General features: G+C 37.2%; 1 protein-coding gene across 3 annotated transcripts in view; it reads left to right on the top strand.

Annotated features, from left to right (window-relative positions):
- The window catches only part of METTL15 (methyltransferase like 15), a 194,845-nt gene that overhangs the window by 146,938 nt on the left and 30,774 nt on the right, over positions 1-17,133 (top strand). For 2 of the 3 annotated variants that reach the window (XM_036325697.1, XM_036325698.1), the window contains 2 exons: positions 10,664-10,855; positions 14,985-15,163. In XM_036325697.1, the coding sequence (XP_036181590.1) occupies positions 10,664-10,855; positions 14,985-15,163 (371 nt within the window). The remainder of the gene's footprint in view (positions 1-10,663; positions 10,856-14,984; positions 15,164-17,133) is intronic. The other variant, XM_036325699.1, reaches the window with a different exon arrangement.

The following is a 17,133-nucleotide window of genomic DNA, read 5'->3' on the forward strand; positions in this document are numbered from 1 at the left end:
AAATGATTTGGATTTGGCTCTTCTTATATTCCCTTGTGGAATATTATTAGCTAGGCATGCCCCAGATGCACACACAAAATGAATGATTCAATGTATGATGAAGTGAACCCTGGATTCAGTTAAGGTCAATGAAACAAACTTTAAGTATCTGGGTACTCTTCCTGGCAGCTTCTTAAGACATGTTAATATTGTTCTGCTTTCCATGCTCTGCTTGTCACTCAGGTCCACATGATCAGAGTTCTCTGCATAGCCATCTGCTAGTTCAGTGCACCTTCATATTTCACTGCAGGGTTCTTGATAACGATTTATGATGGCCTAGTGCCGTGTTCGGCAAACTGTGGCTCGCAAGCCACATGGGCTCTTTGGCCCCTTGAGTGTGGCTCTTCCACTAAATACCACATGCGGGCACGCACATACAGTACAATTGAAACTTCATGGCCCATACGCAGAAGTCGGTATTTTGTGGAAGAGCCACACTCAACAGGCCAAAGAGCTGCATGTGGCTTGCGGGCCGCAGTTTGCCGACCACTGGCCTAGTGTATAGTTTAGTTGATCTATATCAAGTTGCCTTTGATGCTGATCCTGATGTGATACCTTGGTTCCAGTGACCAGTCCAGTTCTAATAACTTTCTAACTTACTCCCTCATGCTTGAATCTCTTCCCATATCCCTGCCCAGGACCTCAGTTTATTCACAACTAGATTATTTGTTTTTTTCAGGAAAAGTCTGGTCAATAGTTAGAAGCCTCCGATTTACTGCCACATTTACTTGATAGTAATATGACCAGTTCCACACACATGGCTTTCTCACAAACCCCCTACAACCACATGCCACTCTCTCCCTGATTATCATGCACTAGTTCTTTCCAGACCTCTGTGCCACAGACTCCTGCTGGCCTCTGCTCAAATTTGTATTCTGGCACCAGAACCTAGCACCTTAGTCAACCACCAGGAACCACTACATGTTTCCTGTGAACATTTTAAGAGGAAGCTACCCTTTAAAGGACTCAATCAGCAGAGGAGAATCTAGAACAGTGGTTCTCAACCTTCTGGCCCTTTAAATACAGTTCCTCATGTTGTGACCCAACCATAAAATTATTTTCGTTGCTACTTCATAACTGTAATGTTGCTACTGTCATGAATCGTAATGTAAATATCTGATATGCAGGATGGTCTTAGGCGACCCCTGTGAAAGGGTTGTTCGACCGCCAAAGGGGTTGCGACCCAGAGGTTGAGAACTGCTGATCTAGAAAATTAGGGGAGAAAACTTCTTTATTTTCTCCTTGCTACTTTTAATTTCACTCCTAAATACAAAGAGTGTGGTATATTATTTGCAAAAATACCCACTATAATTTCTCTCTTCTCTGTATGTATTCTCTTGTAATGTGTCCTCTTTTCATCAAGTGGTGAAGTCTGTTTCCATAATCTTAGAATATGAACTGATATATGACTTGCTTTGGCTAATGGGATAATAGAAAATGAAACATACTCAGAAACTTAAAAAGTGCTTGCAAATTGGGGTTGTCCCACTTTGCTACTTTTGGATCCAGACCACTCTGGGGAAACCTGGGCTAGCTGACTAATTGCTGGAGACACATGGTCCAGTTATCTTCTTTATCCCAGCCAACTTCCCAACATGTAAGTGAGGTCATATGGGGCCAACTGAGCCTTAATCAACTCCCTATCAAAATAATCACCAACTGAGCCCAACCCAAATTGCCAACTGACAGAATATGAGCTAATAAATTATTGTTGTTTTAAGCCATTAACTTTTGGGGTAGTTTGTCACACAGCAACAGTTAAATGATTCAGAGAGAAATGAGACCATCATTATCAGTCATTTCTGTGGACCATTTGTATGTTTTTGTCAGTTGTGTATTATGGCAAGGTAAATTACTGTACTTGAGATTAAAGGTATATCATGATGTAAAGTGTTTATTTAATATTTTAGGTTAAGATAGAAGAATGCTAAATCTTAGGAGAATAAAAATAATAGTGATGTTTTTATCCCCTAATTTATCTTAGAGTTAATTTCCAAATGCAAAGTTTTTTGTGAAAAGTTGTGTTCAAACTTTACATTTTTAAACTTGTTTCATTCAACAGCCCAATTGTGTGTGGGGGTTTTTTTTGTTTGTTTTTTTTAAAAAATCTGATTCTACACAAATAACTCCATGAAACTGAAAATTATTTATTCCAGGGCAACAAAAAGTGCCTTTTTATATCAAGCTTTTTGTAAGCCATGGGAATTTGGCATTTCTAAGGCTAAGATGGATAAGTACTCTCCTTGACTACAAAATGTTCAACCCTGTGAGTTGGATCCAGTTTATTATTTTGAGGGTAATCTACCCTTAACCTCTACCATTAGACTGTATGCAGTTAAGAATGATGAAGTTCTATGTCAATCCTAAATCAAATATACACAGTGCATAGTAGCTACTCTTACATCATCAGTCCCAATATATATACTAGAGCACATTAGTCCTTCATAATAAAACAGATCCATAACATGTACTCCAAGTGCAGATGACTTGTCAGAGTCAATATTAACAATGCTTACCATAGTCAAAGAACTTCAAAAATGGCCTTCAACAACTTAGGTATTACTGGCAATCTATTGCTAAGTGCCTTGACTTTACTTAGGGTTGCGTTGCAGAACCATTCTCTTGTGCTCTGAGTCACAAGCACCATTCTACTTTCAACTGGGGGAGCCTACGGTAATGACAAATGGTGATGACAGTGATCTGACACAAATTGTGCCTGTGTAGTTATGTCTGCATATCCTGGTTTGGCTTTATTTTTTTTTAAATATACTTTATTGATTTTTTACAGAGAAGAAGGGAAAAATAGAGAGTTAGAAACATCGATGAGAGAGAAACATCAATCAGCTGCCTTCTACACACCTCCATGACCACCATGATCCTTCCTGGCTAGTTAACACTTTTCTGTTACTTGTTTTATAACATTTGTAAATTGCATATGCAAAAATATTGAACATTCAAATTTGAAAGAAAAAAAAGGGAGGGGGGGGCGGGGAAGAAGTGGAAAGAGGACCTGAGGAAGAAAGGTAGAGAGAAAAGAGAGAAGAAAGAAAGGCAGAAAAAAAAAGGGGGGGGGAGGCAGGGGACCTGCCTGTCCAGGAAAATTAGCCACAACATAATTTATATCCTATATAATAAAGAGCTAATATGCTAATTAGACTGGACAGTGGAAAGACCTTCTGGAATGACCAGTGGGTGGGGGGCGGGGCCGCAAGGCAGCCTGGGCTGCGATGGCTGAGGCAGCCGTAGCTGTGAGAGCCTACTCTTGCACAATTTTCATGCATCGGGCCTCTAGTATGAAATAACTCCCCAGGGTCTGAAGTTAAGGCTAAGTTTTCAACAGATTGGTCAGTAAACTTTGTAGATGATTTCTTTACTCTGAGAACAGTCTAGTAATTCTAGAAACATATGACTGATGTAGCATCAGAAAACTCTGCCTTAAACACATGGTTTACTTTATGGCGTGGCCTCATGTTACTTTTCTTCCATATGATAATCTCATACTTGTATAGCATTATGCTGCGTTTTGTACCACAAAGATTACATTTTTGTTATTTACTCATAGTGAGGCAAAAAACTATATGAATATTGTGTATTAAACAGTTATGTTTGAGGGCACTCAAGAATGCAAACATCCATAAAATATTATTTTTATTTTACAAGTATATTAGTGTCAAGCAGGATAGTAGCTATAATTTATTTGAGGGTTTTGCTACAGTGTAAAGATTTCTGTGGTTAAAGGTAATAGCTGATCCTAAAAGGAATATAGAAAATATGTAGGGCAGAAATTGTACTTAGAGTCTGAAATAATTAAACGGAACAAAACTGCACTAGTACAGTTATGGAGGAAACAGGCTTAGCAGTGGTATACATGAAAAAGAATCCAGGGTATTAGACAGTATAAGCAAACATTGTGAAATAAACTCTAAAACTATTTTGATCTTGAGCTGTATTAATATAATAACTAGAACAAGAGGGGCAAGAATTTATTCTATACTGATCATTGTGGAATTTAGATCTAGGGACATCATCAAACTGGAACACATTCAGAAAAGAGCACCTACCACAGTGAAATAATTTTTGTATGGAGAATAGCAGAAGAAATGAGTTGTTTTATTTAGAGAAAAGAAGACTCGAGGACCATGACAGCTATAATAGTTATGATGTTTTTCATCGCAGGTAAAAGAAAAAACAACTCAAATGGGTTTTGATAATCAAGGTAATTTATGGGTTCATATAACTCACAAGTTCAGAAACAAGTTGGATTTTAGGTGAGGCTCAATCTAGCAACCTGGTTATTCTTTCTCTCTACTTTGTCTTCTACAGTTTTGGCTAAAACTACTGCCACCCTTTTCCTTCCTTGGGTCATCATCTCTGCTGGTGATAATCAGGGCTGTGTGCTTCTTTCATATCAGGCGAAATTCCAAAAAACTTTGTTCTGCCAGTAACTCATTGGAAGAAAGAATTATTCCTTCCAATTCCTAGCAAATATCTCTTGTATCTCATCAGCCAGAGTTGTCACACATGCCAGTCTCTGAACAAATTACAGAGGCTTTGGACCTAGTGTGTGCAAATTAGCTTAACTTACCAGAAATCTACCTCTTCAATTGAAATAGTATATCCATCAGAATTCTCAAGAAAAACAAAATCAATAAGATATACACACATATACCCACACACAGACATGTGTGTGTGCATATATATACATATATAAAGAGATTTATTTCAAGAATTTGGCTCACACAATTGTGGGGACTGGCAAGTCTGAAATTGGTAGGGCAGGCCAGCAGGCTGGAAACTGACATGGGCTGATAATGCAGTCGTGAGGAAGAATGTCTTCTTCCTCTGGGAAACCTCAGTTTTTGCTCTTAAGTTCTTTCAGCTAATTGGATGAGTCACATCCACATTACTAAAGATAATGTATTTTACTTAATATTAATCATATCTACAAAATACCTGACGGCAATCCTTAGATGTGTGTCTGATTGAATATTTGAGCATATCTAAGTTGAGGTAAATATCAATATGATCAGTTTCTCCCAAAATATATGGCTGACGTTTTGAGATCCTGTTGAAACAAAAAGATTGGCAACTAAGAGGAAGGTAACAAATACCCCTTACCATAGCTAATTGTAGATATGTGAAAGGCTGCCTTGGGTTATAGGCTTTCAACTGTTTTACATGGACTGATACCAAGGACAATAGAACTAGCAAGGAGATAGCTATCAACTTAACTAAAAGAGAATTGGCTTTAAAAAAAAAAAGCATACAAAACTAGTGAATTCTTATTACTGGGTGTTCATACATGAGCTAGATTACTGTGCTATAAGGTCTAAAATTAAAGCCAAAATGTGTTCTTGATCTGGGGAAAACTGAGAGACCCTGGAATAGCCTAGCCATAAGTTCTCCCCACTCTACTCCTACCTACAAGCTTTCTTAACCAAATGACCCTCCTTATCAAAGGGATCAGGTACAATATCTGCTTATTTCTGAGTAGCAAGTGTCAGTACCCTGCCAGCCATCAAATTATTCAATAAAGTGAATCACATCATCCCGTGAGAACCAAGAGAACCCCAGCATATAACCTCCATTTAGCTATGTGTGGCTTTCGGTATTTTCCTCCCCTGGGCTGGGAGTATATGAGATTAATAGACTCCTGTCCGTCTCATCTGTGCAGTGTCAGGTGCCCTCTATTTGGCCATTTCCATAATCCTAGCGTGGGAATCCTTCCCTCACCATTGAGGTGAATGGGAGGTGATTAAAACAACGACTTTTCTCTCCCTACCTAGCAGCGATGGTGGAGAGAGAAAAGATTCAACATCAATTAAATAATTGGAATGAATGATTTGTGAATTGCCCCCCAACCCCAAAATTCAATTATTTATGTTTCTAATGCTAGTATTAGCATTCCATCTGTATTTTCCAAATACAGACATACCTCAGAAAGATTGCAAGTTCACTTCCAGGCCACTGCAGTAAAGTGAATATCTCAAGTGAGTCACATGAATTTTTTGGTTTCCAATTGCATATACTGTAAGTTTCTTGGTTTCCCAGTTTATACTGTAGTCTATTACGTGTACAACATATTATGTCTAAAAAATGTACATATCATAATTTAAAAAATACTTTTCTGTTAAAGCAAAATGCTAACCACTATCTGAGTCTTCAGTGAGTTGGGATCGTTTTACTGGTGGAGGGTCTTGCCTCATTATCAATGGTTGCTGACTGATCTGGTCAGGTGGTGGTTTTTGAAGGTTGAGGTGGCTGTGGCATTTTCTTAAAATAAGATGACAGTGAAGTTTGATGCATCGATAGACTCTTTTCTTTCACAAACAATTTCTTTATAGCATGTAGTCTTGTTGGTAGCATTTTACCCACAATAGAACTTCTTTAAAATTTGGAGTCAATTCTCCCAAACCCTGTTGCTGCTTTATCAACTAAGTTTATGTAATATTTTAAATCCTGTGTTATCGTTTCAATGGTCTTCACAATATCTTCTCCAGAAGTAGATTCCAGCTCAACAAACCACTTTGCTTGCTCATCTAAAAGAAGCAGCTCCTCATCTATTAAAGTTTTATGATGAGATTGCAGTAATTCAGTCACATCTTCAAGCTCCACTTCTAATTCTAGTTCTCTTGCTATTTCCATGACATCTGCAGTTACTTCCTCCCCTGAAGTCTTAAACCCCTCAAAGTCATTTATGAAGGTTGGAATCAACTTCTTCCAGACTCCTGTTAATGATGATATTTTGATCTCTTCCTATGAATCATAGGTGTTTTCGATGACATCTAAAATTCATCTAAAGTGGTGAATCTTTGTCAGAAGGTTTTCAATTTACCTTGCCCAGATCCACCACAGGAATCACTGTCTATGGCAGCTATGGCTTCACAAAATGTATTTCTTAATAAAACTTGAAATTCAGAATTACTCTTTGACCCATGGACTGCAGAATGGATGTTGTGTTAGCAGGCATGAAGACAGCATTAATATCCTTGTACATCCCATAAGAGCTCTTAGATGACCAGGTAAATTATCAGTGAACACTATTATTTTGATAGGAATCTTTTTTCCTAAGCAGTTTGTCTCAACAGTGAGCTTAAAATATTCAGTGAACCATATTGTAAGCAGATGTGCTATCATCCAGGCTTTGTTGTTTTATTTTTAGAGCACAGGCAGAGAAGATTTAGCATAATTCTTAAGGGCCCTAGGATTCTTAGAGTGGGAAATGAACATTGGTTTCATCTCAAAGTCACCAGGTGCATTAGCCCCTAACTAGAGAGTCAGCCTGTCCTTTGAAGCTTTGAACCCAGGCATTGACTTCTCCTCTCTAGCTGTTAACATCCAAGGAGCCATCATCTTCCAATAGAAGGTTCTTCCTCCTCCATTGAAAATCTGTTGTTTAGTCTAGCCACCTTCATTAATTATTTTAGCAAGATCTGGATAATTTACTGCTTCACCTTGGAGATGGCTTTTTCCCATAAACTTCATGAACCAACCTCTGGTAGTTTCAAACTTTTCTTTTGCAGTTTTCTCACCTCTCTCAGCCTTCGTGGAATTGAATTGAGAAAGGGCCTTGCTCTAGATTAGGTTTTGGTTTAAGGGAATGTTGTGGCTGGTTTGATCTATCTAGACCAGTGGTCGCCAACCTTTCGGACCTCACGGATCACCAGTGGTCCGTGGACCACCAGTTGGTGACCACTGATCTAGACCACTAAAACTTTCTCCACATCATCAGTAAGGCTGTTTTAATTTCTTATAATTTGTGTGCTCCACTGGAGTAGCATTTTTAATTTTTTTAAGAACTTTTCCTTTGAATTCACAACTTGGCTAACTGGTGCAAGAGGCCTGCCTTTAGGACTATTTCAGTATTGTCATTCCTTCCTCACTAAGCTTAATCATATATAGCTTTTCACTTAAAGTGAGAGATGTATAATTCTTCCTTTCCCTTGAACACTCAGAGAACATTGTAGGGTAATTAGTTGGCTGCGTAATTTCAATATTGTTGTGTGTTACAGAATAGGAAGGTCCAAGGAAAGAGTATGAGATGGGAGAATGACTTGTCAATGGAGCAGTCAGAACACATACACAACATTTATTAATAAAGTTCACCATCTTACATTGGTATGATTTGTGACACCCTAAAACAATTACAATAGTAACATCAGACATCACTTATCATAGATTACTGTAGCAAATATAATCATGATGAAAAAGTTTAAAATATTACAAGAATTATCAAAATGTAGTGACACAGAGACACCAAATCAGCACATGCTATTGAAAAAAATGGCACTGCTAGACTTGCTGGATGCCAGGTTGCCAGAAACCTTCAGTTGTTAAAAACAAACAAACAAAAAAATACACCAAAAACAGTATCTGCAAAGCACAGTGAAGCAAGGTGCAATAAAACGAGTATGCCTATACAGACGTAGCAATTTGTTTATCTGTCCACTGTCAGTTACCACCTATCAGATCGTTATGCAAACTATTTATTCATTTCTTCCTTTCAGCTCAAAGCTCAGAATGTCATGCCTTTTTAATCATTTTATTAATCATTATATACCTCCAAATAATTGGTGAGTGATTCTGAAAATAGCTGTCTTCATTGAAATAAAATAAAAACACACACAATGATCTGTGAATTTCTTCTTAAATGACATAATATAGGGTGTCGCCCAAAAATGTATACACACACTTTGAATAATTATAAAAACAGTGTTTATTAAAATACATTTCATTTTCAGAATTGAGCTAGCATCTGTTAGAATGTGTATACACTTTTTGGGACACCCTGTGTATAAAATAAAACATAAATATAAATTCCCCAACACTGTTAAAATCCACACTCACCCTACCCACCTGTAGATGGAAGGAATGAGGTCTTGGGAATGTTGCCCAATTTTTCTCTTCTCATTCCCTTTCCAAATGCATGCCAGTTGCCCTAAGGCTTCAGAAGATCCCTGAAGGCAGCATCTCACTTTGTGTAGGAAGGAGAATTAGTATAGCTGCAAGGTGATCCCAACTTCTTGCCATTCTGTTGATTTTGAATGCTCATTCACTCCAGATTCCCTGCTGAGAGCTGAAACATTGCTTCTGCAAGAAGGCATTTATTTTAGGTACAGTTTCATTCTTCAGATGTGCAGCTTCACAGCACTGCTATTGTAAATTATAGGGAAAATATGGAGAAAGTTAACATGGTTGGCTTAAAGATGTTTGACATCTTTTTCTGGTGATTTCTGTTTTATTTCTTAATGTATTTAAATTGGCTTGCTCATTAAATTTATGAGATAATAATTGACATACATCACTGTATACATTTAAGTTGTACAGTATAATGATTTGACTTATATATACTGTTCCTTGGAATGAGTCCTTAGGGGTTACTTTCTTTTTAATCCTCACCTGAAGACACGTTTATTGACTTTTTCAGAGAGAGAGAGAGAAATTAAAACACCAGTGTGTGAGAGAGAAACATCCATTGGCTGCCTTCCACATGTCCCTGACTGTGGGGTCGAACCCACAACCCAGGTATGTGCCCTGACCAGGAATTGAACCTGTGACCTTTAGGTGCATCGGATGATGCTCCAATCAACTGAGCCACACCGGCCAGGGCAGGAGTTACTTTCTTAGCAGCTTTCATATATACCATACATGAGTGTAAACTACTGTAGTAATCAGTTGTACAAACATCTGTAGTACTTATTTATTTGAAAGTTTGTACCTTTTGACCACCTTCATCCAAATTCCCTACCCCATCCCTTGCCTCTAATAACCATGAATCGGATCTCTTCTTCTGTGAATTTGGGTTCCTCTCTCTTTTTTTTTTAGACTCCACATATAAGTGCGATCATACATAATTTATCTTTTTCTTAATTATTTTACTTAGCATTATTTCACCCTTGTTGCAAATGGCATAATCTTGTTATTTTTTATGGCAGAATAATATTTTGTAACTTCTTTATCTATTCATTCACTGATGGATACTTGTTTCCATGCCGTGGCTATTGCAAATAATGCTTTTAGAAACATGGGGGGCAGGGGGTGCAGATAACTGTTCACAATGGTGTTTTCATTTCCTTTGGATATATTCTTAGACGTGGAATTGCTGAATCACATGGAAGTTCTAATTTTCTTTTTATTAGGAACCTCTATAACTAGTGGCTATATTAGTTTACATTCAAACCAACAGTACACATGAGTTCCCTTTTCTCCACATCCTTACCAGCATTTGTTATTTCTAAATTTATTCTTTTTATAGATTTGTATATGCTTCTTTTCCTGACACATAGATTTAATAATTTTTTAAAGAAAAAATGAAATACCTGGCCTGACAAAGGAAATGTTTAAATTTATCAACTTATTGTATACTTTCACAAAAGCATAAAACAAATTGTGTTCATTAGCAAGAATAATATTACATTAAATCAACTCTGGTGTTGGAACCAAAGATGTAGAATTTCCGTACCCATCTGTCTTTATATAGTATTAAACATGCTGTTGGCATTTAGTAAATATGTATTGGTTAAATCATTTAATAATAGGATGTGCTGCTTCCATTGACCATAGACCTTAGAAAAGACTTTTGTGTAACAGCAGTGTTTTCTTCATCTCCTGGGTTTGTCCACAGTAAACAGATCCGAGCTATGCTAGGCCGGTTCAGCCAGGCCGAAGGCTTATTAATGAAAGCTGGAGTGCAGCCAGGAACGCTGGATGGAGTTCTTTTCGATCTTGGATGTTCCTCCATGCAATTTGATGCTCCTGAAAGAGGTTTTTCCCTTCGGAATGATGGCCCTTTGGACATGAGAATGGATGGTGGCAGGTGAGTATCAATAAAGCATTTCTCCACACAACAAGAAATCGATTTCTCAAAAGCACTCTGAATTTAATTTCCCTTTAAGACTGCAGAATTCCCATTACACGCCATACCCAACACTATCCATATATAATAAATCAGTTTTGTTTGATACTCATTAAAGTTTTCAGTGTTTCTCTAGATTTGGGATTCTGAAAGAAAAACCGTTGCTGTCTACACAAACAAGTGAGGAGGATAACCTCCACACTGATTATCTTTTTTATGGACAGTCGTGCTTTGATATGACCTTTTAACAGAGATTGTGACCCATACTTGTCAGAATCTTTTTGTTTTGAGTCTTAAACCTTCTTTTGCTCAAGTTGGCATTCATAGAATGGAGAATGTGATCATAAAAGAAAATAATAAAAATCTTTTAAAAACCAGTGACTAATAGTGAAGGTCAAATATTTTTTCATGTTTGGAGATTGAGGTTTAGCAGACATACTAAAATCTCAAGCAAATTTCGGCTATTCTTGATGCCTTGCTAAGGAGGATGCCTTCTGAAATACAATGGACAGAGCTTCTAGTTAATAGTAGTAAACCCCCATATTGTTAAAGTAAAGATCTGTCAGCAAATTTTAGTGTGAGAATCAGGGTTCCCGAGATTCTCCCCTAAGAACATGAAAATAAGATTGCCTTTGAGAATGAAACTCTTAATATGTAATGGATGAGATTTAGAGTTGAGAAAATATCTTAAAAAGCTGGTAGACTTCCATTGAGTTAGCATAGACTGTAACTTAGCCACAAATATTAACAGATCTGGAGAAAGTATGTGCCGTTCAGAAAGTGGGAGTTGATTCACATGAATTTATAGAAAAAGAAGAGTCAGAGATGTAAACAAGTGCATTGCTAATCCAAGTGGTGTTATGGGAGAGGGGAAATGGTCAGTCAAATCATGAAAGCTGATATGTCCCTGTGTTGAATGTGGATGCAACAGGCTTTCTTAACTTGTTGCCATTGAACATTAGAATCTTACAGCATAGTTTGATTTGTGCTATCCCAATTTCAACAACAGCTTTTAGATCATAATAAGGTTTCATGCAGCAGAAAGAAATTAGCAGATTCAAGGACCTGTGGGAAGAGCCCTATTGTCAGGTGTAGTCTTCACTATAAAGCAATAAATAAATTCACACTTAGGTTAATATTTTCTTTGTAAGTCCGTGATCTCTGGAGAACCGATGAAATCCCTTAACCTATTAAGTTGGGGTGGGGAACAGATTCTGTATCTTGACTTTTTGTTGTTAATTGTTTTTGTTAATCCTCACTTGAGGATATTTTTCCATTTTTTTTTTTTTTAGGGAGAGTAGAAGAGAGAGGGAAAGACAGAGAGAAACATCGGTGTGAGAAAAACACATCGATTGGTTGCCTCCTGCAGGAGCCCTAACCAGGGCCCCGGGCCGAGGAGGAGGCTGTCACCAAGGTACATGTCCTTAACCTTTGGTCCTGGGATCTTTGGTCCACAGGCCAACGCTCTATCCACTGAATCAAACCAGCTAGGGCTGTATCTTGACTTCTACACCATATAAATGCCTATTCTGAAGCCTCCTAGAAGCCCTCTGGCTTTCAGCGTGTTCCCCCTTTGGCCTTGTAGCACTAACATTAGATAAAATAAAATTATGCCTATTATCCACTGAACTATATTTAAGAAACAACATTTTTTCATATTTGAAAGTAGAAAGGTATTATCAAAAATTGCTAAGTACATCCATACTAATTTTAGAACTGTCCAATTTGAGGTGAAATCCATACTATGGAATCTGAGTTTATCATCATTCACAAGGTTCATTCTAATACTCAGTGGTTTGGGCAGTTGAATTTACAACTAGGTAAGATCTAGCAGGGATTGTGTCGATTATGCCAAAAATGATGATTGTCAAATCCAAGAATGGGAAAAATCTAAGGGACATGGACAGGCATTGAGCTTCCCAATGGGCTGTTATTCTATGTGTTTTATGATTATATGCACCCTTAACTCTCTCAACAGTTCTATGAGGTAAGCATTGTTACTTTTGTTCACAGGTTAGAAATTGAGGAAATTGAGGCTCCACTATATTAACAAGCTTACCCAATAGTAAAGCCAGGATTCTAATCTAGGTCAGTTTGACTCTAAAGACCAAATCTTTATCCCTAAAGCTATTATTGAAGGAGCAAACCCTATTGAGATAGAAACCGGACTACCATGTAGGATAGTGATGGCGAACCTTTTGAGCTCGGCGTGTTAGCATTTTGAAAAACCCTAACTTAACTCTGGTGCCGTGTCACATATAGAAATTTTTTGATATTTGCAACCATAGTAAAGCAGAGATGTATATTTTTGATATTTATTTCATATATTTAAATGCCATTTAACAAAGAAAAATCAACGAAAAAAAAATGAGTTCGCATGTCACCTCTGACACACGTGTGATAGGTTCGCCATCACTGGTGTAGGATGTTCATTGATCTGGGGGTGCCATGCATCCAGGAAAAAAAAAAGATTTGAGAGAGGGAGAGAGAGAGAGAGAGAGAGAGAGAGATGGAGATGGAGATGATGGCAAAATAGGGGACAAGCCAAGGACAACAAAATTTTCTCCTGGAGGACCTAGGCATTCTAACGAAGTACAATGAAGTATATTTAAGGAAGGATTTAAGTGTTTCTTAAATCTGATTTGATCCTCAGTTCTTAAAGATGCCATATCTTTGTTAGTTAAATTTCTCACAATGTGGTACCAACAATCAATCCAACATATTAACTACACGAGTAATAACTATACTATTAGCAAAGCTATCTTTCTAATAAGTAAGGTCTCGGTTAACTCATCACTTAGAATTCCTGGATCCATTTTTCTAAGGTAAGGTAAGCTGGCGTGGTCTGACAAAGTGAATTCTGTTTCCTGTTACTACGACTTATTTGGGCACAGTTTGATATTTCTTTGTCTTCTTCACCTGAAATTACCATCTAGGCTTGTTTAGTACTATTTGTTGATTACCAAGTGTTATCCCATGATGTCTTTTGTCCTGAACGTAGAAGCCAGTATTGTTAAACATTTGAAATAATACACATTATTATCATTGATTGTTCTAGTTTTTGTGAGGGAGGCTGACCAGCAGTATCTTCTTTACAGTAGTCCTCCTTATCCCTGGTTTCACTTTCTCCCCTTTCAGTTACCTGAGGTCAACCATGGCCTGAAACTATTAATTGGAAAACACCAGAAATAAGCAATTCATAAGCTTTAAATTGTGCACCGTTCTGCAGAGCAAGATGAAATCTTGTGGAATCCCACACTCTCTTGCCTGGGATGTGAATCATTCCTTTGTCCAGCATATCTATGCTATAATGCTAACCACTCATTGGTTGCTTAGTAGCCATCTGGGTTATCAGATCAATTATAGTGATATCACAGTGCTTGTGTTCAAGTAACCTTTATTTTACTTAATAATGACCCCAAAGTGCAAGAGTAGTGATGCTGGTAATTCACATACACCAAAGGTGCAATAGAGTGTATGTATGTATGTATGTATGTATGTATAGGAAAAAACATAGTATGTATAGGACTCGGTTCTATCGTGGTTTCAAGTTTCTGGTGGGGTCTTGGATGTATTCCCTGGGATAAGGTGGGACTCCTGTAATGATTTTCTAAGTCAGTTTGTACTCCAATAATATAAGTAGTTGGTTACTGAACAGTCTCGGGTTTATTTAAGTTCCTGAGATTGAGGCTCATTTAGGTATCAGTCAGTACCCTTGTTACTTCTCTATACAGAAAAAAAGTTCAAGCAACAATTTAAGTTTTGAACAAACTAAATCCAAATATTTCTGCTATTTTAGTTTAGGGGAAATCTGCATGAGCAGTCACTTCTTTGTGAATTAAAGGTTAGTAAACTATTTTAATTTCCTGCTGCCCTTGACCTTGATGAACCTCACACACAGAGTCCCCATTTGCTCTAATGATGGAAAGCTTATTTTATCCCTGTAAGATTTCAGTCTCTGACTTTAAAAACCTCAGAAGCTCTCTTAGCCTATGTTTGTATGCCTGACTTTATGTCTCAGTACTCTGAAGTTTCACCTCTTGTCAATGAAACTGACGTCAATGAACTAATTGGTTCTTCTTGTGCGTAGGTACCCTGACATGCCCACCGCAGCTGATGTTGTGAACGCTTTAGATCAACAGGCACTTGCAGCCATCCTGAGAACATACGGGGAGGAGAGGCATGCCAAGAAAATCGCTTCAGCAATCGTTCAGGCACGCAGCATCTACCCCATCACCAGAACCCAGCAGCTTGCCAGCATCGTCGCAGGTACCCTCATTAATTCTGAACAGTGTCTGAGAGGGAGAAAAAAAAAAGAATATATATATATTAATCCCCCAAACTCCCAAAGGGTTTCATTTGTACTTAAAATCATGCAGGAGTGAATCTTGCCTAAAATCTTTTGTTTTGCAAGCTTCCTCCCCACCTCCAACACTTCTCCCCCATACACAATTTTAAAATATACTGTAGTTTGTTGATTAGTTTAATAATAGATTTTTTTTACATGAGATAATTTATCATTTGTGCCTACCAAGGTGAAGCGTGGAATAACAAGAGCAAAAAAATTCCTTGATTCATCACAGTGCTTGATAAGCATCCTGTATAAGATCTGACATTACCTTCAGTTTCACATTTCTGCATTTTAATATTTTGGGCAAAAGGAGAATTGCATTGCCCAACTGCTAAAATAAAATCCAGTGACTCATACATCTATTCTAAACACCCAGCTAACAAAGGGTATGTGATGTATAGGTTATTCCACTTGGTGAATGCTAAACTAAATCAGCCTGAGGGGCTTATTGAAACATTTCATCTTTTTTTGCTGTTTGCCACCATAAACCTCTTGAACCTAAGTCTAGCTAGGAGGCGCTTTATTATAGCCTTTCTGTTTGAAGCCAAAGTTGTCTCATAGCTGTATTTCATGATGAAAGTTTCCCTAGACAAAAATACAACTTCTACAGTTGTTATTTCACAGAATTCCAGTGGTAAATTATTTCTTTTTGGACCTTCTGAAGCCATACATCTTTTTTATTTACCAAATGTATTAAGATTTCTTTTCAGTGGTTTCTCTTAAGTTAATTAAATAGCTAAAGACATAGGAAAAAGCTTATAGAAAGCTCCTAGTATTGGTTGCCTCTATCTTAATATTATCCATAGTTTAAGGAATAAAACTTAATTATGCATATATTCAGATCAAGATTTAAAGATCATATAGCAATTGTCTTATGACATGATTTCATAAAAATATATTCTTCTTAGTTATGCTAATAAAATATAAAAAGTTGGCTAAACTTTCAATTTTTTAAGTAGCATACCTCAGGGCCCTTGAAATTTGACATTGAGCAACTTCCTTAAGGCAAGTAATTGCAAAATTCTCATAGGTTATGTCAACATAAAATATTTCATGATATTTTTCCCCACAAAGAGTTTATACTAGCAGGCTAACATTAAATTCATCCTCATCTCGTCTCCCTTTCTTTTTCGTCACTCCATACTCACTCACATGTCTGCACCTTATCTTTTCCATCCGACATTAACTAGTTCTGTCTCTCATATTGAAAAGAAAGGCAGTGAGATGTCACATTTTTTTTCTATGCACAAGTAAGTCCAGAATTTTATGGTGCTGAAAATGAGGACTTGAAATGAGGGTGTTCTAGAGGTCTTTCAGTGAAAAAAATCTTATCTGGTAACTGAAGAAACTGAGGCACAGAGAGTGTCAACAGTCTCTTCAAAGGTACAGCCTAATTAATAGCAACATCAGTACTAATCTAGAGTTTGGAAGCTTGTGAATTTGAGGCATAATTGGGAATCTGCCTTTAAGAAATTAACTTTTCTGTCTCAGATCCCTACTCAGCAAACTTGGGGAAATAACACTGTTTAGATAGAAGTTACATGAAGATGTAGAATAGAAACAATGTAAGTGTTTCCAGGAAGATACGATATGAAAAACCTACTGGGGTTATGACAAATGATATAGTAAAAGTGATGATAATCATATATGTGTATATAAAACCCCATTTTAGTAAATTCCACTACAAGATTTGAGTTCTCTCTAATGAGTCTATTTTTATGGCTCATATCAACCTCTAATAAAACTTTATTGATGATTATAGAAATCTTTAGTAAAGAGAAAATAGAACAATGAAATTATATTTTAAAGCTCATTTATTTAAAAAAAAAATGATTCAGGAGAGGCTGCTATATACCAGGGCATTATACTGAGTACTAAGAATAGATTG

This window comes from Myotis myotis, unplaced genomic scaffold, assembly GCF_014108235.1.
Source record: "Myotis myotis isolate mMyoMyo1 unplaced genomic scaffold, mMyoMyo1.p scaffold_m19_p_10, whole genome shotgun sequence".
Taxonomy (NCBI): domain Eukaryota; kingdom Metazoa; phylum Chordata; class Mammalia; order Chiroptera; family Vespertilionidae; genus Myotis; species Myotis myotis.